This window comes from Marmota monax, unplaced genomic scaffold (genome assembly GCF_021218885.2).
Source record: "Marmota monax isolate L192 unplaced genomic scaffold, Marmota_monax_Labrador192_F-V1.1 WCK01_AAM20220418_F8-fsc00211, whole genome shotgun sequence".
In the NCBI taxonomy this organism is placed as follows: Eukaryota; Metazoa; Chordata; class Mammalia; order Rodentia; family Sciuridae; genus Marmota; species Marmota monax.
In genome coordinates, this window is record NW_026694080.1 from 1,440,634 (window position 1) to 1,462,545 (window position 21,912).

Genomic DNA, 21,912 nt, shown 5'->3' on the forward strand with positions numbered 1-21,912 from the left:
CCCCTCCACACTCGGCCCCATCAGCACCACCCCCCCAGCCAGGGGTCTCCCTGACCTCTCCTCAAGGCGCGCGCCTCCAGGGCTGCCCATCACTAAATGGAACAGTCTACGCAAACAGGACAGTGTGACTTCTGGTCTTTACTCAAAGATTCCTCTGGCCGAAACCAAGGCTTCAAATGGAAGTAGATTAGGGAGTAAGGAAGGTGGGCGGCCAGTAGATGCAATCCCCCATCCAACCTCTCCTGGTCCTGAGCTCCCCCGGGGGCAGGAGGCTGGTGGTGGTGATGATGGGGTGAGGGGCTGTGTCTGGCCCCTGCCCAGCTGCCAGGACACAGGTGCCTCAGAGACACCTCACTGGATGGGGGAGCTGAGACCCAGGGCGGGGGTGGAACACAGGGAACTGGTGGTAGAACAGGACTGGCCCGGGACTCCTGCTCTGCCCCGAAGACACCCACCAGGGATGCAGCTGGTGTCAGGGAGCTCAGGCTGGGGCTGGAGTTAGTGCTGCGGCAGGGCCTGGGGGTGTCTCAAGAAACATCTTCAGGGTAGGGCCTGCTGTTATGCCAGGGAGCCTGGGCAGCTACAACCACAGGCCCCAGCCTGCACTTCCAGAATATTTTTTCTCTTTTTGTTTTTGGTACTGGGAATTGAACCCAGGGGCACTCAATAGCTGGGCCATATCTCCAGCCCTTTAAAAAATATTTTTATTCAGAGACAGGGTCTCACTGAGTTGCTTAGGGCCTCACTAAGTTGCTGAGGCTGGCTTTAAACTCTTGATCCTCCTGCCTCGGCCTCCCAAGCTGCTGGGATTACAGGTGTGCACCACCATGCCCTGCTGGCTCTCAGAATTCTGCTTTAAAAATAAACAAACTATTCCGATGCCGAGTTCACCCTTAGACCGTGAGTTTGGGACCCTAAATGCCCCAACTTTCCCTGTCACCAGGCACCAGTACCCAAGAACCTCCAGCATAACCTCCCTGAATAGACAGGATCTGAGACCCTGGGAGGTGGAGGGACCAGCCCTCAGCCCCCCAGCCTCATGGTGGTCAGCCAGGACAGCCCCCATCCTGCTGGGGGACTGCCTCCCTGACGAAGAGCCTCCAGTACGAAGAGCCTTCACAACCCTCAGGACCCAAGATGCACGCAACTCAAGACGAGCACGCCCAGCCAGGTTGACACAATTCTGGATTTTATCCACAGTCGTACAGTCACAACTTATATATATATATATATATTTGTATTTATATACCTTTAAATTACACAATCATGTACAAAACAGGTGCATTGCTGAGACCACAGCACTTCTCGGAGTTTCACAAGTGTTGAACTAATGGAATCAGGAAGCCTAAGTGGCAGACGGTGGGTGGCGGGCGGCGGGCAGCCCTGGCCCCTCACAGAACCAGGCTGTAGAATGGTGCTAACTGGGGACAAAACACATGACTCGCCGGGCACCCCTTCCCCCGGGCGCCCGTGCAGCATCGAGGGTGGGCGGGGGCCGTGGGAGGCGGCTGTGGGCACATGGGCACCCCAACACCAGCTCTGACAAGTGGGGCTGGCCCCAGGGGCTCAGGGGGACTTCCAGGTGGGAGACCCTCCAGCGCCAGGGTCCTGAGGAGCTCGGGGACTGAGAGAAGGTGGTCCCAAATGGGGCGGTGGAGGTGCTTGCCCCAAAGGGATTTTCCAGTCCCTGCCCTGAAGGGGCAGCGGGAGTGCAAGGGCGACAGCCTAGGGTCCAGCCAGGGCCGCAGCCCCTCCCCAGGTGCTGGGAAGCCACGGGCACAGAGAGGGGGAGCCCAGGCCCCAAGTGCAGGTGTGCTGGCGCCCTGCCTTTCCAGGGTAGGTGGTGAGGGGCAGAGGCCCCGGCCCAGCTCCTGCCCTCAGGGGCGGCAGCAGCTTGGTCCCAGAGCCGGGAGGGCCATGGGCTTCTGGGATTATACCCCAGCTCTGAGGCCCAGGGCACATCTCAGGCTGCAGCAGAGACTCAGAGACCAGAAGTGATAAGGAAGGGGTGCTGGCAGCTGGGGGGTGCCTGTGCCTGGGGTGCCTTTGCCCTGGCCCTGAGGGAGGCTTGCCCTAGCTCAGGCGGCCACCACAGCTGTCACGATCCTCTGTGCCCATAGGAAGAAGAGCAGAGCCTCGTGCCAGGGCATACCACCTCCTAACAGTGGGCTTCTGGGAGACGCAGCAGGAGAGAAAGAGGACTGAGGGGGTCTGAGGGGCTGGGATAGGATGCCATCTTTACCTGGAGGCCCCGGAGGCCACCTGAGGCAAAAGGGAGGACCACAGGTGTCTGCAGTCCAGAGGCCTAGAAGTGGCACCAGCTGTGAGCAAGCCTTGCCCAGGGCAGCAGGACTTCTGAGGGCCTCGCCCCAGAGACTTCCAAGAGACTTTTCCTCTAGACTTTTCTACTCATCCACCTTTGGGGGCCTTGTCAACCTGGTTGTTCTCAAGCTCTCCCCTACACCCCCACCCCAAGGGAGAGGCTGGCACTCTGCACCACTGCTCTCACTGAAGAGAAGGACCCTTTGTCCCCTCCCACACCCAGAGTCCTTTAATTGGGACCCGTGTTTGGACAGTTGGGGTGCTGCCAGCAGGGGGAGTTCAGGGAGCTGGGAGGACAAGGAGGAAAGACTGGAGACCATCCTGCTCCTGAGGGCAGGGGTGCCTCCTTCCTGCCAAGCTCAGCTGCAGGCTTTCTCCTGTGAGTCTGAGGCTGGAAGCTCCCATGGGCCCCCAGTGTGTCTCCCCAGGCAGGACAGGAGAGGGGAGAGAGGGGTGGTTACTCCAGGAGCCTTGCAGGCACCAGCCTTGGTTTTACGGGGGCCCAAGATGAGCCCAGTGACCCTATAGTTTTGATGAACATGGAAGGAGGGTGTAGGGGCAGGCAAGATGCCCTTCTCCCCAGGAAATGGGAGGAGGCTGCTACTGTTGCTGGCTTTGCCCTGGATTGGGGGGCCCCTGCCCTGTGCCAAAGGACTTGTGGGAGGGGGCAGGGTCTTTGCAAGCTATCAAGGGGTGTGGCTCTGAGGAAGGGTGAGTGCCTACAGTGCTGATAGCCAGAAAGAAGGGCCCAGACAGGGTCTTGGTCCTCCAGATGGGCCCAGTGTTGGGAGGGCTGGCATGGGCCGCGTTGAGGGCCCACTCTCCCTTCACTCACCTTCCTGTTCTCCAGAGACAATGTCACTTCCTCCAGCTCACCCCTCTTCATGTCTGGGGGAGTCTGGGGACCCCTGGAAACCTCTATGGGGAAGGAGGGTGACCATTTATCCAGTAGTCCCACTGATCCCAAGGGATGGGGCAAGGAGGAGGAGGGCACTCCTGGGGCACAGTGGAAGACTAAAGATTGGGAGGCCTCCCTTCTTGGGGTCTTGAGGGGAGGCCTTTGAGAGTGGGGTAGTGGTGGAAGGGGGTGGGGGTGAGGAGGAAGAAGAGGTCAGGAAGCCAGGCTCAGAGAACAAGGATAGTACTGGCAGTCTGGGGTTGGGTAGGGTGGGGTGAGGAGGGTCGAAGGGTCCAGAAGATGTCCCTCAGGGCTCAGGAGACTCTTTGGTGGACTCTGAAGAGCAGATGTTGTGATGCTGGGCTAAGTCCTAAGACCCTCACCCACCCTGGGGCCATCCTGTCCCAAGCCCCACCACCCTGGCCTCCAGGTGGCCCTGCAAATGCTCTGTCTCTTTGTATTTTTTTGTTTTGTTCTGTTTAGACTTTTAAAAAAATAAAAGCTTGATCGGAAAATATGTCTGGAACTCTATGGCGAGAGGGAGGAGACGAGAGTGGGAAGGAAGGGGAGGCGGTGGGTGCGGAGTGAAGGGGAGAGGAGCCAGCAGGGCAGCTAGATGGCCTCCACGTAGTTGGCGGGATAGAGGCCCAGCTGCCCACTGTCCAGACGCCCGCGGCACCAGCCCTGTTCATCCTCCTCGCCCAGTTTGGTGAGCTCGTCTCCTGGGAAGGGAACACACACAGGAGCTTGTTGACAAGGACAGGAGCTCAGAGAGGGGCCGCGCCTCCCTCAGTACACTCGCGGCCAGGCGAGCCCTTCAGGGCCTCCACCCCACTATTGCTCCAATGCTCCGATTGTTTACCTGGGCTTAGATTCTGGCCACGACCCCGCCCCTGTCCCCACCCGACATCCACGCGCCGCTCCTGGCGCGGGAGGCGGGGACCTACCTCAGCCACCACCTAACCCGCTCTCGACCCCGTCCCCGCGCCAGGCTCCGCCCCGGCGCACTTCTCGCAAAGCCTTGCAACCCTGTCTCAGGCCCCGCCCTCGCCCCACCCAATCCAGGCCCAGGCTTCTTCCCAAGCCCCGCCTCCTAATTCAGGCCCCGCCCCCGCCCAGACGCGACCGCCCCGCCCACCGTACCCGCCTTGAAGCTGAGTTCGTCCTGCTCCTGGCCGTCGTAGTCGTAGAGCGCCCGCACGCGGACTCCCTTGGTGTCATCCTCGAAGGGGTTGGCGCCTCCGTTGGCCTCATTGCCCCCGAAGGGGTTCCCGCTCTCGTCGTCCGACCACTCGGCGGCGTAGGGCTGCCCTCTGTCGTAGCTGCTAACGCTGAAATGCAGACGGAGGACCCCTCAAGAGTGGCCCCAGCTGCGTCCTTAGTGTTAGCCCCCTCCTCCTAACCAGAGCTGGAGCACCATAGTCCACCAAGCCTGGAGCGGGGATCGGCCATATGGGAAGGGGTCTGGAGCCGGTGACTCTCAGGACCGCTCAAAACTGAACTGAGGCAGGGCCATCTGCATTATAATTTCAGCTCTTGAGAGGGAGGGTGTGCTGAAAAATAGCTGACCCTTCCTTCATCTGAAAGGAACAACACCTCCTAATGTTTCAAGAGCCAGGATGCTGAAGCCAAACCTCCTGGCATCATTTCCTGGCTCCGAGGTTTACTAACTAGCTGTGTGACCTTGGGTAAGTCACCTAAATTCTCTAGGTTCCTGTTTCTCCACCTGTCAAATGGGAATATTTACACACTTCCCAAAGTGGTAGAAGGCTTGAATGAATTAACATAAGGAAAATGCTTAGAGGAGTGGCCACTGACACCCAGCAGATATCTAGGATCAATACTTCTACATTTTGTTTATTTATTTTTGGTACTGGGAATTGAACCCAGGGTGTAACCCCTGAGATACATCCCCAGCCTTTAATATATATATATATATATATATATATATATATATATACATATATACATATATGTTGTAGTTGGAAACAATACCTTTATTTATTTATTTTTTTAATGTGGTGCTAAGGATTGAACCCAGGGCCACACATGTGTGAGGCAAGCGTTCCATCGATGAGCCACAACTCCAGCCCCAGCCTTTTGTTTTTTGAGGAAAGGCTGGCCTCAAATTTACAATCCTCCTGCTTCAGCCATCTGTTGAGAGCCACAGCTGAAGGGGCCCCAGCAAACCAAGTGTCTGGGATGACAGGTGTGTGCCACCACGCCTGGCTTGCGTCTTCTCTTTAAAGGAGATGTGCTTGCTATGATCTAGACCATTCCTTGTCTCCTCAGGAGCTCCATGGGAGACACTCACCTGCCACGGTCCCCAGCCTGGGAGGTGGACTCCACTGCCCCCGTGGCATTGCTCAGTGCCACTCCGTCTGCCTTCTTGGGTTGCTTCTCCTTCTTGGCAGTGGTGTGGGGAAGGTCTGGGTTCCACTCCTGGGGGGCAGGAAACAGTTAGGCTCAGGGGTTGTGTCTGAGGCCCCTTTCCGTCTTTCTAGGCTCCTATTCCCACACACCCTCACCTCAAACTGGGGCCAGTTCATGGGCATGCCAGGGCCGCTGGTGCTGCGGAACCATCTGAGGTCCTCCTGGGCATCAGCTCCCCGGATGGCCTGCTCCAGTTCACGGTACACATGGATGTAGCTGTGCGAAGGGAGGATGGGAGAGGTGGAGGGCACAGGTTCACCATGGCCTTGTCTCGTTCCATGCAGGGGGCGGGGCACTGCATGCCCCCAGTCAGGAATCAAGCAGGTTTTCCAGCAGGCTCCTTCCTCCACTCCACCTCGGCCACTCACCAGTCCACCCAGGTGTATGTTTCTTGGGTGCTTAGTACACATCTCTTCCGTGGCCCCTGCAGCTCTGCCCTCCCCTTCCTGTCACTGGGCCTGAAACACCCACATGCCAGCTGTGCTGTGCCCTGCGTGCCCATCCTGCCCAGGTACCTGCTGTTCTCAGCCAGGTTGAGGTGCCGTTTGATGTCCAGCAGCACCTCCTTGAGGAAGACAAGTCGCTTTTCCTCAAATTGCTGGCACTGTTCAAATACCTGCTCCATGCCCTCCATGTACTGGGGCGTGGTCTTGCCCACATCTTCCAGCACCTTCTCGTACTTCTCCTGAGTCTGCAGGCACCCAGACGGAGGGTGGTGAGACCTTGCCAGATCTGCAGCTCCCAGCCACCACCCACTCATGGCCCTCAGGTCCCTGCTGCCACCCCAGCCCAGTGGCACCTTCTGCACGTCCTGCTTGCACTTGTCCACTTTGTCCTGCAGCTTCTTTTGCTGCTCAGGTGTGACCGACTGCTCTGTCTTGCTGTTCATCTCCCGGGTCATGGCCAGCTTCTCCTCTTTGCAGGCCAAATGGTAAGCCTTCTTGGCCGCCTCCAGCTGTGGGCAGGGGAGGCAGGGGACAGGGCTCCCACAGGTCAGCAGGAGCAAATATGGTAGATCATCAGCTCCGCCCACTGCCCACTCCCGGGGAGCTGGGAGCACACAGCCCTGGCTCCAGGCATTCAGGAACAGTGTGTCCCTGCAAGCACCCTCCTGTCAGTCAGGTAATACAGAACACGCCCCATCTGTGGATCCAGGGGGCAATGTGCCCTCCTACACCTGCCTGAGGACAGTCTCCTTCTCCATGGGTCTCTCTACCCATGGGGCACTGGCCACCCATCTGTTCTTCCTGGACATGGGTGCTTCAGCCCTGTGTACAGTCCCTGAGGTTAGTGCACTGCCTGCCCCCTGCACAGACATCCTCCCTGCGACCGGCAGCCCTGACCGTGCTGCCCACCCCCACCCCATGTGGGCACCTCCTTTATCTTCTTGGCCCAGGGCTTCTGGGCCTTGCGGAAGCCATCTTCAGCCTCCTTGGTCTCCTTGAAGCCGCCCATGATCTGCTTGTGATAGGCGTCCTTCTGCCAGTTCTTGACCTTCTCCAGGTCCTCGTTCAGCAGGTTGTTCTTCACCTCCTGGTGCAGTTCGCTCACCTTGTCCGCCTCTGTCATTATGGCACCCCAGGCCCGCTCCAGGCTGCCATACTGTGGGCCTAGGGAACGGCCGTGGGCAATGAGGACCCATCACCCTTTCCCCGGTGGCCCCCTCAAACCTTTGTCTAGGCCTTTCACTTCCTTCCTGTGGCTATGGAATCGCTCCCCTCTGCTCTCCCTACATTCTATCCACCTTCCAGGGCCCCAACACAGCCACCACCTCCAGGACGCCATCTTTGATTCTCGGCCTTCACACCCTTCTGTAGCCCCACTGGTTCCTTGGGCACCGTCTGCCCTGTACCCACTCAGTGTCTCCTGCATCAGCACATGAGCGCCACAGGGTGGCCAAGGCTTCCCAAGTGTCCAAAAGTCCTGCACAGTGCCAGCACAGCAAGTGCTCTAGAGAGTTGCTGAATGGGAAAATCAAGAACCCACTGTGACAATGCCAGAAGGTCACAGGGACCAGGCATTCACCTTTGTTGCCTGCATACTGGCACCAGCCAGGCACTGTACTATGGGGTACAGGCTCAGCCCTGCCTTCAGGAGTTGAGAGTCTAGTGGGAGAGAAAAATACTAACAAATGTGTATAAACCTCAACTTGAAACTGTTCTGGGTGATGGGAATCTAGATTCTAGAGACTTGACAACTAGATACAATGCGTGATTGTGGCTTCCACCGTGGACCAGCCTGTACCATTGCTATAGTCAAATTTACTTAGGGGCCATTAAATGTCCCATATTTGGTAACTGGATGAACAAGAATATTCTTGTTCTTAGGCCCTACATGCAGAATTTAGGGGAGATGATGGCTCCAACTTCCTCTCAAATGGTTCGGAAAAAAATATGCAGGGACTGGGGTTGTAGCTCAGCGGTAGAGCATTCGCCTAGCATGCTCGGGACCCTGGGCTCGATCCTCAGCACCACATAAAAAATACATAAATGAAATAAATGTATTGGGTCCAACTACAACTAAAAAATTTAATAAATATTAATTAAAAAAAAAGAAACACAAACCAATAGATCGGCAGAGAGAGGTGGTGACTACATGAAGGGTGCCTAGGATTTCTCTGAACTATGGTTTGCAACTTTTCTAGAAACTTAATACAAAAGGTAAATAAAAAGAGCTGAACCGGGAGACCTGGTTTGGTCTAGGGGGGTACAGCCCTGAAAAGGCGCTGGTGGCTAGAGGACGCAGGGCGCCTCCAAGTGGCTGCTCCGGGGACCCGCCCTTGCGGGGGCGGTGACCAGGGTCTGGAACTGCGCTGGGGACGGTCCTAGAGGCACCTTTCTCGATGAGCTGGCGCCAGCGTTTGGCCCAGTCGGTGAGCTGCTGCGCGTATGCCTTCTCGATCTTGGCGCGCTCCTGCACGCAGTTCATCAGGTCGTTGCACAGACGGTGGCCGTCGTCGATGCGCTTCACGGTCCGCTTGTAGTTCCCCACCTGGCGGTCAAGCAGCGCGCGTGACTCCCGCCGCTCCTGCCACCTCGGCCCTGCCCTGCAGGGGGCGCCCGCCTCGCCCCAGCCTCCAGCAAACTCGCGCCCGCGGCTCCGGACTCTCTAACTTGCCGGGGTCCCAACAGCCGCATCACACCCCGCCAACCCTGTGCACCCGCATCCCACTTCAAGCATGATCTCACTGTCACGAATGCAGAAGGAATTTTATAATTTGGACTTGGGCTAGAATGAATTATTCATTTTGCTCTTGCGGAGCTAAATCTATTATATTTATACAGAGTCATATAAGCATTGAGTTGAGCTGCAACTTCTTGACACAATATTATGTTTTGTAGACATCTCATTAAACACTTATTAATTTAGGTCTGGCAGTTTTCGTTTTGCGTTTCAGGAGCCAAAAGCAGTTTTTCCCCCCAAGTATCACATACTTCTGGAAGCTCCCGAAACCTGGCGCCCCCAGAGCAGAGAGTCAGGAGGAGCCTGTTTCCACACTGTGAAAGGTCACAGGGTCCCTGGAGGTAGTGCGAGAGGGCAGAGGGGCTCTGGGATTCATGAGCAGCAGTCTCACCCCACTGTGTGGCCTCAGCTGCCAGTTGAACACTGAGGGTTTTGGAGGAGTCTGGGGGCTAGGGGTCAATGCCCGAGGCATGGGCAGGGGCCTAGCCTTCCATATCCAGGTGGTCTGGTCCCCAGGACATAGGGATCATCAAACACTCACCTCCCAGAAGCTATCAGTGGTCTCCTCCGGAGCCAGAGAGGCCTCATCGTAGGAACCGGACATGGTGTGGCCGTGGGGAGATGAGCAGGTGTGACACTGTGGCTAGCGGGCTCTGCGGCTCATGCACTGGAGGGCAGAGGGGACACAAGGGGGTAAGGAAAGTTCCCCATCCCCCCTTCCAGACTCGAGTCCCCAGCCTGCTGAAGGATGTGGGAGGGCAACCTTGGATTGAAAGGGGGCTTCCTGCCCAGCAAAAGGTTCTCCATCCCTAAGGTAACCCCAATATTCAACCTGTAGCGCCCTGTGCCAGCCTCCCCATCTCCCCCACACCTGCTCCATCCTCCTCCCCAAATCCATCCAGCTCCTCTGGGTGGCTCCTCTCAGAACCCCAACCCCAGAACCAGCGCCTGTTTCCCTTCCTGAGCTCCTGGACCCCTGCAGTTAGTGACAGCCACATACTGTGTATTCGCGCTGTGTGAATCTGTGGTTTATGTCACAGACACGCACAGCTCCTGGCAGCCAGCCTCAGGCTGATCTTTGTGCATATCCCACAGGCTGTCCCTGAGGCTGGCATCCTGCAGGGCCCCCTGGGGATTCCCAGCGGGCTTCTCAACTCTGCCCTCTCAGATGGGGCTGCTGGGCTCTGTGTGGCCCTACCAGCTTTCCTCTCGGCATCAGCATTCCCACAGTGAATTTGAGCTAGGCCCAAAAACCCCCTCCCCAGACCCACCCCCCTGGGCTTCAAAAACCCCTCCAGCCAGTGCAGTGCCTGGTCTTGGCCCTAAAGCCCCCCAACTCCCTACCGGCAACCAGAACCCACGCTCCCCAGGAGGCTGGCAGAAGGCCCTCTCTCACCCCCGGCAGGGCCACCGGCCATCAGCACTCCCCTGGTGGCCTTCATGCCAGCCCCCGCAGCCCCCATCAGCAGCTTGTAAGTCTGAGCATCTAGGGCGCAGGACCCCTTGGCCCACAGGTCAGACCACTGCGATCTGTACCGCGTCTGGGGAGGCTGTGGCTGCCCTGGATCTGTCAACTGGCATCACCATTGTCCAATCTAGGCCATGTGCTGCCCCAGGGCCGGGGGCACTCCCCTCCTCCACCAGGCCTTGCTGCCACCCCAAGCAAGAATGGCTCAATAGTGAGAAGACAGGACACGGAGGACCAGGCCCTGATCTTCCAAGCCAAGCCCTCCGGCACTAGGAGCTGCCAGCCTCCAGCTGGACCCTGGTTCTGCTCTGAGTCACCTCCCCATCTCTGTGCTGCAGATCAGGGACTGAGGATCTTGACCAGTGAGGTTGCTCAGAGAGGGTGGGGTGTGCAAGATTCAGTCCAGCCAAGTAGTCCAGGGGATCCCTGTCCCTTAGCAGCAGCTGGCCCTCAGGTTCAGGGCAGGTGGTACCCACCCATGAGTATCATTGTCAAAGATGTCCCTTTCCCTGGCCTTGGTCTCCCTGTCTGTCCAGGGCCTGGTGCTCTTTTCCCAGTGACAACCCTGTACGGCCTCCTCGTGCCTCATGGGAATGAAGGTGAACCCCAGCAGCGTGCCTCCCGCCTGTGGTAGTGGGGAAGTGACTTGGCAGAGCACGAGGGATCAAGTTATTGGTACAGTTTCTTCGGCACACACTCCGCCCTGCAATACCACTTCTAGGAATTTCCCGCCCAGCCTCAGGGCGCACAGAAATGCACAGGGTTATTTACTACAGCAGCGCTGGTCAGCGCCGAAGGCTGGAATCAACCCAAGTACCTGCCTCCAGGTCACCGGCTAAATCATGTGCAGGCCTGCGCCAAGCGCCCTGGCACTGAGTGGAACCCTCCCCATCACACCACTGAAGCAAAACGAGCGCAGTGTGCAATGGATGGACAAACAGAGAAGATTTCGAAGATGGCAAAGCAAACTGGTAACGGTGGTCACGTTCAAGGGACTGGAGCCTAGGGGACAGGGTAGGAGGGGCACTTCTTACTTTATATCATTCTGTGCTCTTTTAATTTTGCCTGTGGAAGTGGAGCATGTGCTTCAAAACCCCCTCCAGCCTGTGTCAGATGAGAGGTGAGGGTCAGGGACCAGGAAGGAGCATGCACTCTCAGCCTGGGGAAGGGGCACCATGCAGCTAGGATGGGGCATGCAGGCCAGAAGGGAATGCCCCGTGGCTGGGACCACTTTCCTCCTTGTCCAGACAAGGAGTCCAGGCACAGAGCAGGTGGGACGTGCTGGGGTCGATCCTCGGGGTCAGCAGGTGACCAGCTTCCAGGCTCTCAGCTGAAGGAGCACGTGTAGTGAAAACTGCTCCAGCTGTCAAGTCACAGCTCCAATTCTAATCTGCTGTGTGACTGTGGGTAATTCACACAGAGTCTCTGGGCCATTCTGTGAAATGATCTGACTTCAGGATGAGATGAGAGTGTGAAGCCCACAGTAGACTCAGGCTCTCTCACTGCAGCCCTGGGCAGGGTCTACACGGGGACGGGCTCAGGAAGGTAGGCAGGCAGGGTCCGAGAGAAGAGTCAGGGAGGCAGGCTGTGTGTCCCCAGTGCCCCATGGCCAGATGCATCATCCCACCCCTGCCTCCTCCACCCAGGGAGCAGGCGAGAAGCTCTCTCTGGTCAAATGCTGTGTCCTTCTGAATGGCAATCAACAGCTGTCCCTAAAGAGCTGCACCTGATGTGGCTGGCATCTGGCACTCCCTGTGGCCAAGTTGGGGACCCAATCGACTTTCTTCAGCCCATCAAGCTGGCCCAAAGCCCATCTGATTTTTCTCACCAGTGGTCATAAGGCTATCGTGACCCTGGAAACCTTTATCTTTCTTAACAGCAGCTGGTGTCCATTGAGCACATACTGACCACGTGCCTAACACCAACCCTGTCTGGCAGGTTCTACTGTAGACAAGAACCCACAGGCTCAGGGATGTGACTGTTAAAGAGGCTGACCAGGTGGCACGGGAAAGTAGAACAGGAGGCCACCCGTGTGCTAGTAATGGTGGTGGCCAGCAGGTGTCGAGGGCTGGACTGGTCCAGGCACTGTGCAGAGCACTTCACGTGGAACTCGATACCACAACAGCTGGGGGTGTGGCTCAGTGGCGCAGCACTTGTGGAGCATGTGCAAGGCCAGGGTCTGATCCCCAGCATGGGGTTGGGGGTTCCCATGGCCAGTCAAGGAGCCCCAAAGCTACCTGCCCAAGGGGGCTTAGTGACAGTTAACGTTAGGTGTGGACGTGGCCTGGATGAGGGACACCCAGATGGCAGGCAAAGCAGCATTCATAGGGAGGACTGAAGCAGAGGACTGGGAAAGGAAGACCTGTCCTCATCCAGGGTGGGCCCAGTCAGCCCAGGGCCCAGATGGGACAAAAGGGCAGAAGAGAGGCAAATCAGCTGGCTCTCCTCGTCTGGAGCTGAGACCCCTTCTGTCCTCGGACATGAGAATTCCAGGTTCTCTAGCCTTCTGACTCTGGGAGGCACACCATGGGCTCCCCTGGTTCAGAGCTGTCTGGACTGGGACTGAGCCATGTTACCCACTCCTCTGCCTCTCCAGCCTGTCCTGTCGTGGGACTTCTCAGCCTCCAGAATGACATGAGCTGAAGTCCTCTAAAAACTTGTCCCCATCCATCCACCCACCCATCCATCTATCCATCCATCCACACATCCACATACCCCCACACTCACACACCCACACACCCATCCACCCATCTATCCACCCATCAATCCACCCACCCACCCATCCATCTATACATCCATCCACCCATCCATCCATCCATCCACACATCCACCCACCCCCACACCCACACACCCACACACCCATCCACTCATCTACCCACCCATCCATCCACTCATCCATCCACCCATCCATCTACCCATCCATCCACCCATCCATCCATCCATCTATACATCCATCCACCCATCCATATCCATCTACCCATCCACCTATCCATCCATCCACCCACCCACCCATCCACCCATCCACCCACCCATCCATCTACCCATCCATCCACCCATCCATCCATCCATCTATACATCCATCCACCCATCCATATCCATCTACCCATCCACCTATCCATCCATCCATCCACCCACCCATCCACCCATCCACCCACCCATCCATCTACCCATCCATCCACCCATCCACCCATCCACCCATCCACCCACCATCCACCCATCCCCTACTGGTTCTGTCTCTTTGAAGAACCCTGACTGGTACCCCTAGGCAGGGAAGGTGGGACTGGGATTTGATCCCAGAGTTCAGATGCAGGGATTCAGTCCTCTCTGGGGCCATGGCTCTTTCTGCACTAGTTTTTTCTGATCCTCATCCCCCAGAACCCCTGGCAGGGATCAGGAGGAAGCAAGAGGCAGGGAACAGGAAAAGAGAAAACAGGAACGGAGGGAATCAATGTTTTATGTGACAGTCACTGGGTGTCCTCCCACCCAGTGACTCCAGAGGAGAAGGCAGGAGGACTGCAAGTTCAAGGCCAACCTCAGCAACTAAGCGAGACCCTAAGCAACGTAGCAAGACCCTGTCTCAAAATAAACAATAAAAAGGGCTGGGGATGTGTTCAGTGGTAAAGCATCGCTGAGTACCAAAATGAAATAAAATAATAAAGAAAAGACCTTTGAGGGGCAGGGACCTTGTCCCATCTACCCCTGGCTTGAGGAATTCTGTATCCCAAAGAGATACAGAATTAGGAGAGGGAGTCCAAGTCCCATCATCCTTTGCTTCCAACCCCCTGCCAGGAGAAGCCTCCTGCCCTTTTGGTCATCCCTGGGGTCCTGTGCCAGGGTCTCCACCTCCCCTGTCCCCAGGCTGTTCTGCCCTCAGCGTAGCCTCCTTCCCCCGACTCAGAGCACAGTATCCACAGCCCAGTGACCCCCTGGCCCCTCTCCACTCTCCTTCTGAATCAAGTACAACCATTTTTGAGCGCCTACTATGTGGCAGCCCCTCCATATACATCAGCCGTGATTCTCACAACAGTCCACAGCAATGGCGGGGACAGCCCTGTTCTACAGACTGGCATCTGTGACTCAGAGTTCAATAACCTGTCCAAGGTCACACAGCGGGGAAGAGGTGGAGCAGGTTCTGGACCCAGGATTGCGTCCTTCCCATGCCACCCCGCCAGGCACCCAGTCTAGCACTGTGGTTTCTCCTGTCCTCCTAGCCTCTGGTCTTCTATGGGGAGCCCACATGGCCTCCTCTCTCCAAGTTCCTGCACACATTCCAGCGCTCCCTGGTCCTCGCTTCCCAGAGAAGCGCAGGCTCACTGAGTTGAGGTGCGGCCACAGGAGACCAGCCTCTGTTGAGGCTCCACGTGGAACAAGGACTCTGGTTAGCTGTGAGGTGCTGTCCCCGCTCCTCCTTGTGCCCATGTGCCTGAGGAGCCCCCTGCCAGGCTCCTCCCTGTCTGGGGTGCCTGCCATCCCCTCTTCCATCCCCCTCTCCCCCCAGAGCCCTACTTCCTGTCAGGGGCCAGCCCTCTCTGAACCCCAACCTGGTCCACCTCTCCCTGCCACCTGGGGCCATTCTGAGTCACACCCCATCGGCTGGGAACAATGCCTCTTGGGCTGGGGGTGGCCGCTGCTCTCTCTACAGCCCAGAGATGCCCCAGATTCCCAGGGTCATCAGGAGCACGGTCCACGGGGCCAGAGAAGAGGACTGGACACTGGGTTCACATCCTGGCTCTGCCACTTCCTGGCTGTGCCCTCAACAAGTCATTCAAACTCCCTGTGCCTCTGTGTCCCCTTGTGGGGGGGCAGACGCAGGAGGAGTGAGTGGCCGTGCACAGGAGGCCGGGTCAGCCTGGCTCCTACTGCCTGCAGCAGAGGCCTCGGATGGACAGAGGCTCATCTCTCCTGGGGACCCACTGGCCCCTCGGCTCACACCCCCAGGACCCCTTCAGGGCTGCTGGACCTTACCTGGGATCCCTAGGCCCCCAGGTCCCCTGCAAAAGGAAGACCCCAGGCCTGGCTGCCTCTTGTTTTCTCTCTAGTTCTAAGACCAGGAGGGGACCTCCACCTCCTCTGTGCTGAAGTCCCTGGAGTCCCTAAGGGGACTCCCTTCAGCAATGGTAAGGAGGACAGGGAGGACGGAAACACAGACGGGAGGTGGTGTGGGGCTGGGGGTCCAGGGAAACCCAGGGCACAGCCGGAGGGTGGGTTCAGGCGTCCCAGTGAGGAAAGGGTTGACGGCTGCCCACTGTAACTAGCCTCACGGGCTCAGCTGGCAGCCCCCCGGCTGGCCTTGGCCCTGCCCTTCCCCATCCCACCCTTAGCAGCCCAAGGCCGCAGACTCACTCTCGCCCCCTCTGGAAATGCACCCAAGGGGCAGCTCCCATGCCCCCTGCTCCCAACCAGGGGACCCAGGCTCTGCTGCCCACAGGCCTTAGGGGACCCCCAAGGCTGAGTCAATGGCCACAGGCTACAAGACACCTCCTTTAGGGGACCCTCATGTCAGAGCAGGCAAAGCCACACAAGAAATATAGCCAAGCTATGGGGCAGGGCAGAGCAGCCTGGCCACTGACCTGCGGTCGCGAACAAGCACCAGCACCTGCCTCCAGTTCCCAGTAGGATGGGGCCGTATTGCCCAGGGTGACAACCTGCTGGACAGAGGGCCCTCTGGGCGGCCTTCCCTCTCTGTCTCATTCTGTTGCCACTTCGGGGGTCCTGCGGACACCTCCCACAAGAACACACCCTCCTCTCAGGATGGCTTCTGGGGGCCAAAACTGAGACACCCATAAATGCAGAAGCAGGAGAGAGGCCCCCCAACTCTCTGTTCTGGGCACCTCCTTCCTCAAGACCAGCGGTCACTCACATGGGCCCTGTGCAGGGCTCTGTCTGTCTGTCCATTGATTCTGTGGCCACCTAGAGAGCAGAGCAGGCCTGGTGCTCTGGGGGCCCTATAGGCCACGCCCCTGTTGGGGTGGGGGGCAGCATGCTTTCCCCAGAGCAGAGAACCAGGAATGGCCAGAGGGGGCCATTGGCCTCTCCCATCAGTGGCACTGGGAGCTCTCCTCCCCCCAGCCTTGCAGAACTGTTCTGGCCGGAGCAAAGGCAAGAAGCAGAGACCCAGGCCATGCTCAGTGTCCCCTTTGACCCCATGTCCCTGGCTACTGCCTGGGGTTGGCATCCTCCATGAGGAACAAATTCCAGGACCCCTTTAGAGCACAGGTGCTGAGGGCCAACCCCCAAGGCCCGTCCTCACCTCAGAGGCTACAGAAGTGAAAGGGCGAGGACATTCCTGAGCCTTGGCACTCCCATGCTAAAGGGTCTGGAGGGACAAGAAATCAGGTAAAGGATAAAGGGTGTTGGAAGGTGACAGGACTGTGGAGAAAAACAAGACAGGAAGGAGTCTGGGAGGGGTGGTGGAGGCTGGGAGTGGTGCTCTTCTATGCAGGATGGTCAGAGAAGGTCATTCCGAGGTGACATTTGAGCAAGCACCTGAGGGAGCCTTGCAGAGCATGCAGCCAGAGGACACTGCTGTGAAAAGGCCCTGGGGCAGAAGCAGGACCGACACAGTCAAGGAACAGGAATAGGTGGGTGCCGGCAGGAGGAGGGGTGAGGTCAGGGAGGTGGGGGGAGCTGAGGATGCAGATGATGACTTGCGCCGCACAGGTCAGAGGAAGGGCCATGACTTTCTCCTAGTGAGATGGGAGCCACTGTAGGGCCGGAGAAGGGGGATGTGATCTGGCTTCAGTTTCCCAGGCTCACCTGCGGCTGGGGAGGACAGTCTAGAGCGGGTGAGGAAGGCAGGGAACTGAGGCCTTGGCTGCATTCTCCTGGTGAGGGCACACAGGGCTCAGCCAGGTGGTAATGCCAGGAGGGGGCAGCAGGGGGTGGGGCTGGATGTGCAGGGACACCTGAGCCAAAAGGATTTGCCAATGGTTGGGAGGTAGAGAAGGAGTCGAGGGTGGCTCTGGCCTGAGCGGCTGGCAGATGGAGTGGCTGATGGCTGGCATGGGGGAGGGCTGGCTTTGGGAGAAAGGAGCCCAGTTTTGGAACCTTGAATGCCCATGAAGAGCCTCATCTCCTCTGAGCTCCTGCGCTGGGGGTACAGGAGGACCAGCCAGACTGTGGCCAGAGCGTTCTACCAGTCCTGGCCCAGGCCTCTGAGTTACTCTGGGCCTCCCTTGGGCTCCCTGTGAAGTGGGGACAGCTGGTGGGGGAGGCAGGTGCCCTGGGCTGTGTGAGAGAGAGACAGGGACAAGAACAGGCCTGGGGAGGCCATTCTAGCAGGCTGGCTGCTCCAGAGTCTCGGAGAACAAGAGTAGGAGACCGCCAGCAGGAAAAGACAGAGCCTGACAGGAGCAGGGGGCCATAAAAAACCAAGGGAGGCAGAGGTGGCCTGGAGCAGGGAGGGCAGGAATGGGACGGTGGCCTAGAGGAGCTTGCTAAGAGGACCTACCCCCAGGCCTCACCAAGGCCCTCCCTGGGGGTGGAGGCAGCACCTGACTCACACAGGCCAGCGAGCCAGGCGCTGGAGGGGGTGGAGGACAGATGTCAGCCCCAGGCCTGGTGGAGGAGGGCCATGGGGTTCAGAGCAGCAGGACGGGGGGGGGGGGAGGGCGCCAGTGTGAACAGGCAGCTCTGTAGCCCCCCGCCTGTCCTCCACCCCCCAGGCCTGCCCTCTCCCCTTCAAGGCCTTGGACCCCAAAGTGGGAGCCTCCCTGGCCAGCGCTCAGCAGTGTGCACCCAACATTGACAGAAGCCAAACAAACCTGTGAGCCTCCATAGGTGTCCCCTACCCATAACAAGACCCCCTTGGGTCCCTTATCACATCCTCTGACCCCAAGTGCCCAGGGGAAGGAGAGGCCTCACTCACTGGGGCTTAATAAAGGACCCAGCCAAGCTCTCAGGGGTGCTGGGGGGAGGAGACCGGTGGAGAGGGGGTAGGGTCTTAAGCTTACCAGGGCCGCATGCCAATGATGCCCTCAGGCGGGGATCTCCTGCCCATGACCGCCAAGGCCCCAGAGCTCCAATCAGGGCAAAGCCGGCAGCCCACCTCCCACACCTGCAGCCCCTCCAGCCCTCTCCTGCCCAGTGCGGGGGCAGAGCGCCCAGTTCCTCCCCAGCCCCACCCCACCCCTCCCGAGCAGCGGGCAAAGACTCCTCCGCAGTGCCCAGCTCCCCTAGCAGCAGGAGACTGTCCCCAGGAGCAATGCAGCAGAGGGACAGCAGAGAGAAGGGGAGGGAGGGCCAGGCACCCCCACCCCACCCAGAGCCCGCTCTTCTGTACCCAACATGAAGACCCTGGGGATGCGCAGAAGGGTCCTTTTGGGGACCTGGGGTGAGAAGAGTCCGCTTGGTTTGCGGGGAGAGCAGAGGGGGAGGGGCTGAGCTTGGAGCAGGAGAAGGTGTCTCTTGCCTGAGTAGGGGGCTCAAGTCCAGTGCCAAGACCATCCAGGGTCACCTGAGAGGGTGGTCAGACCATCCAGGGTCCCCTGTCCAGGGTGGGAGGTGAGTCTATTTGTTCCAAATGTCCAGAACCTAGCAGAGCCCTGAGTGGGGGTGGGTGACCACTTCTCCCTGCTCCTGCCCCCGACCCTGGGGAAGGGTGGCACTGTGGGTCCTGGAGGTTCCAGCCCTCCTCCGCCCTTTGCCCTCAGGGCGGGTTGGGGGGCATGTCTACAAAGTCAGGACCTGTGGCTGTGGTGGAAAGGCGACAGGGGACAGTCCTCCTGATAAGGGAAAACCCAGGTCCTGACCAGAGCCTCTCCAGATGCTGGTTGTGTCCCAAGCCCACTCCCCAGCAGGTCACTGGCCCCTGTACCTCCCACCTGCTCGCTTCCTACCAGGTGCCGCTGGCAGGAGGACAGGCGCAGCCCCTTCTGCACGCTAAAGCCTACCTGGGCAGATCCGGGCACCAAGCCTGCGGCAGGCGGGACCTTACTGCTCCAGCTGGGTCGGGCCAGTGCCGGAGGAGCTGGCCGTCCTCCTTCTGCTCCGTGGTGGCAGGCGGGGAGGGGGCCTGGCGCCGGGCTGGGGGCTCTGTCCTCTAGGGTCCCCTCCGCCGCTCGCTCGGGAAGGCAGCAGCGCCAGAACTGCAGGAGCCAGCTCCCCGCCCCCCACCGCCGCCTCCTCCCGGCTCCCTCCTCCCGACCCGCCTCCTTCTCCAGCCACCCACCTCCTTCTGCTCGTTTCTATGGCAACTGGGCAATGCTCCGCAGCGACAACCTCCCTCCGGTGTACGCCAGGGGACGCCCGCCCTCCGCACCGCGCGGCGTCTACAGGGGCGCACACACCTCCCTTTACAGACAGGCTGCCGGGGACGCGGCTCGCCGCCCTTTCCTCCATCCCTCCCCCCAAGAGATCCTGGCTCCCAACTTCCCTGCCGGACAGCACCTTTTCATGCACTCCCTTTGGGTGCTTAAAATCTTAGGGCATGCTGCTCTGTAAAACACTGCTATTTTCTTAATTATTTATTCTCTAATTCAGTTATTTTGAGTCTTTTTTATTCTAAGCCAGGCTGACTGTGACATGCTCATCTATAATTTCATACCCATTTTATAGATTGGCTCTGAGGCCCACAGCAGTAAAACGTCCAGGGTGTTTGAACACTCGGGATTCCTCAGGACTGGCCACTGCAGGCCCTGAGGCCTTGTGATTGCAACTCTGATGCTCCTCCCACAGGACAAGGCCGCCACACATCCCTCAGAGCTTACATCTGGGCTTGCACTGCTCATGTGTCGGTGCCTGTGTGCACCCCACAACACACTTGCAGATACAAACGCCATTACACGTATTTGCACATATGCATTTCCAGTCTGTGTGTCTACCTACACATGTGCACATAGCACACATACACATGTAGCACTAACATCCACACACACAGATCTTTAAGACCCCCCCACACACACACACATCTACAGGCATCAGAACAAATGCACACAGTTGCACACACACACACACACACACACGCCCTTGGGAGGGACCATAGGAGTAAAGTGTCCTGTGGCTTCCATCTTCCCCGAAGAGGATTTGACTGTCAGCTCCACTAATCTGCCCAGTGCAGTGTCTCAGGCTGCTGCTGGCTGGGGGGAACTGGGGGGAGTGGAGAAGGGCTCCACCATGACCCCCATTCTGAAAATCCTCCTTCTGCTCCAAACTAGATCCTGCTTAGAGCCCCACACCCAGCCTAGGGGACTCACACAGATCCCCTCCACCTCCTTCATCGCTGCCCAGTCCTGGCACTTGGAGTTACATGCGTAGAGTGAAACAGCGCCTCTCCCTCTTCAGAGGGAATTCTGGAATTTAGACGGCCCTGCTACTCCCTCAGGAGGGACAACATACAAGGGGGGAGAGCAGCAGGAGACTTGAGATGGGACTGGGATCCAGGGCGCACAGAAGGACCCAGCCCAGCACCACCTGGGGGCCTCAGGCAAGGGGCAATGCAACCCCTGTGCCCCAGGGCAATTCTAAGGACACCGCCACCCCCAGAGAGGGCAGATACTGCAGAACAGAACCAGAAGCTCTCCGAACATGAAGCCAAAGCGTGCCTCTGAATAAAAATGATAGTCTCATCCATATTCATCACATCTAAGATCCTTCTCAATCATAAGATTGCTGCCAATTAAACTAAGACATTGCAAGAAGCATCCCAATATTGGAGATGGCAAAATGGAAGGGGGACATCATCTTGGAATAGATGAAATAGGGAGTTTCGTTCATTCAACAAGTGCTGACTTGGCACCGCTTTGTGCCAGGAACTGTTTAAGGTGCTGAGATGCAGAGTACCAACACAAAGCCCAGCCTCAGGGGCTGGGGTACAGCTCAGTTGGTAGAGTGCTTGCTTCGCATGCACAAGGGCCTGGGTTCCGTCCCCAGCACCACACACACACTCACAAAAAAGCCCCGCCTTTGGAGGGGAGTTACTGAACACTGTCCCAGTTCCTGGCCTCTCCTGCAGTCACAGCAGCTCAATATGGCAAGGTCACTGGACTGACTAGAAACAGGCTTAGAGGTGGATCAATCATCCCGGGTGAGGGAGTCAGTAAAGACCTGGGCTGGGATTTGAACCCTCGGCCTGACAAGCCTTTTCCATGTGCCACAGAAATTCCATTAAGAAAGACCTCATGGGAAACATGGCCACGGCCGCTAGTTTCTTAAAGTTTCACTCAAATTAACTTCTTATCCTTGGATCAAAGGCAGGATAGGCTTTTTTTTTTTTTTTGTGGTGCTGGGGATTGAACCCAGGGCCTTGTGCATGCAAGCTCACCAACTGGGCTCTATCCCCAGCCCTCAGAAAAGGCTTGTTTGTACTTAAAAGTACCAGTCAAGTTGTGGGAATGAAGACCCCCCAAATGACATCAGAGATGACTTCTAGCCTTGAGAAAAGACTAACCCCAGTTGTCCCCAGGTCTGTGGGTGCTCAGCAAAGTTCAGGAAGAACCCAGGACAGGATGGTGGGGAGGCCAGGCCCCCCAGAGCGGAGGCTTCCTGGACAGGGAGGAGGCCTCAGCCTGGGTGGGGAGGAACTGAGTTCCCAGGTGCTGTAACAGAGCCTGTGGCCCACCTGCCAACCCCAGCCCGGGATCATCTTTCTCCTAAAGAATGGGCTCCTCTG

The 21,912-nt window shown here is 58.0% G+C and overlaps 1 protein-coding gene across 2 annotated transcripts in view; it reads right to left on the reverse strand.

Annotated features, from left to right (window-relative positions):
• Positions 1-1,168: 1,168 nt before the first annotated feature.
• Pacsin1 (protein kinase C and casein kinase substrate in neurons 1) overlaps positions 1,169-21,912 on the reverse strand; it is a 49,517-nt gene continuing 28,773 nt past the window's right edge. Inside the window, exons 1-10 of one of the 2 annotated variants that reach the window (XM_046464557.2) lie at positions 19,196-19,386; positions 9,378-9,503; positions 8,488-8,644; positions 7,028-7,263; positions 6,453-6,608; positions 6,169-6,344; positions 5,749-5,869; positions 5,535-5,662; positions 4,364-4,551; positions 1,169-3,942 (exon numbers count right to left, since the gene is read on the reverse strand). In XM_046464557.2, the coding sequence (XP_046320513.1) occupies positions 3,833-3,942; positions 4,364-4,551; positions 5,535-5,662; positions 5,749-5,869; positions 6,169-6,344; positions 6,453-6,608; positions 7,028-7,263; positions 8,488-8,644; positions 9,378-9,440 (1,335 nt within the window). In that variant the 5' untranslated portion in view covers positions 9,441-9,503; positions 19,196-19,386 and the 3' untranslated portion in view covers positions 1,169-3,832. Of the gene's footprint in view, positions 3,943-4,363; positions 4,552-5,534; positions 5,663-5,748; positions 5,870-6,168; positions 6,345-6,452; positions 6,609-7,027; positions 7,264-8,487; positions 8,645-9,377; positions 9,504-19,195; positions 19,387-21,912 lie in introns of those variants that run through there. The other variant, XM_046464556.2, reaches the window with a different exon arrangement.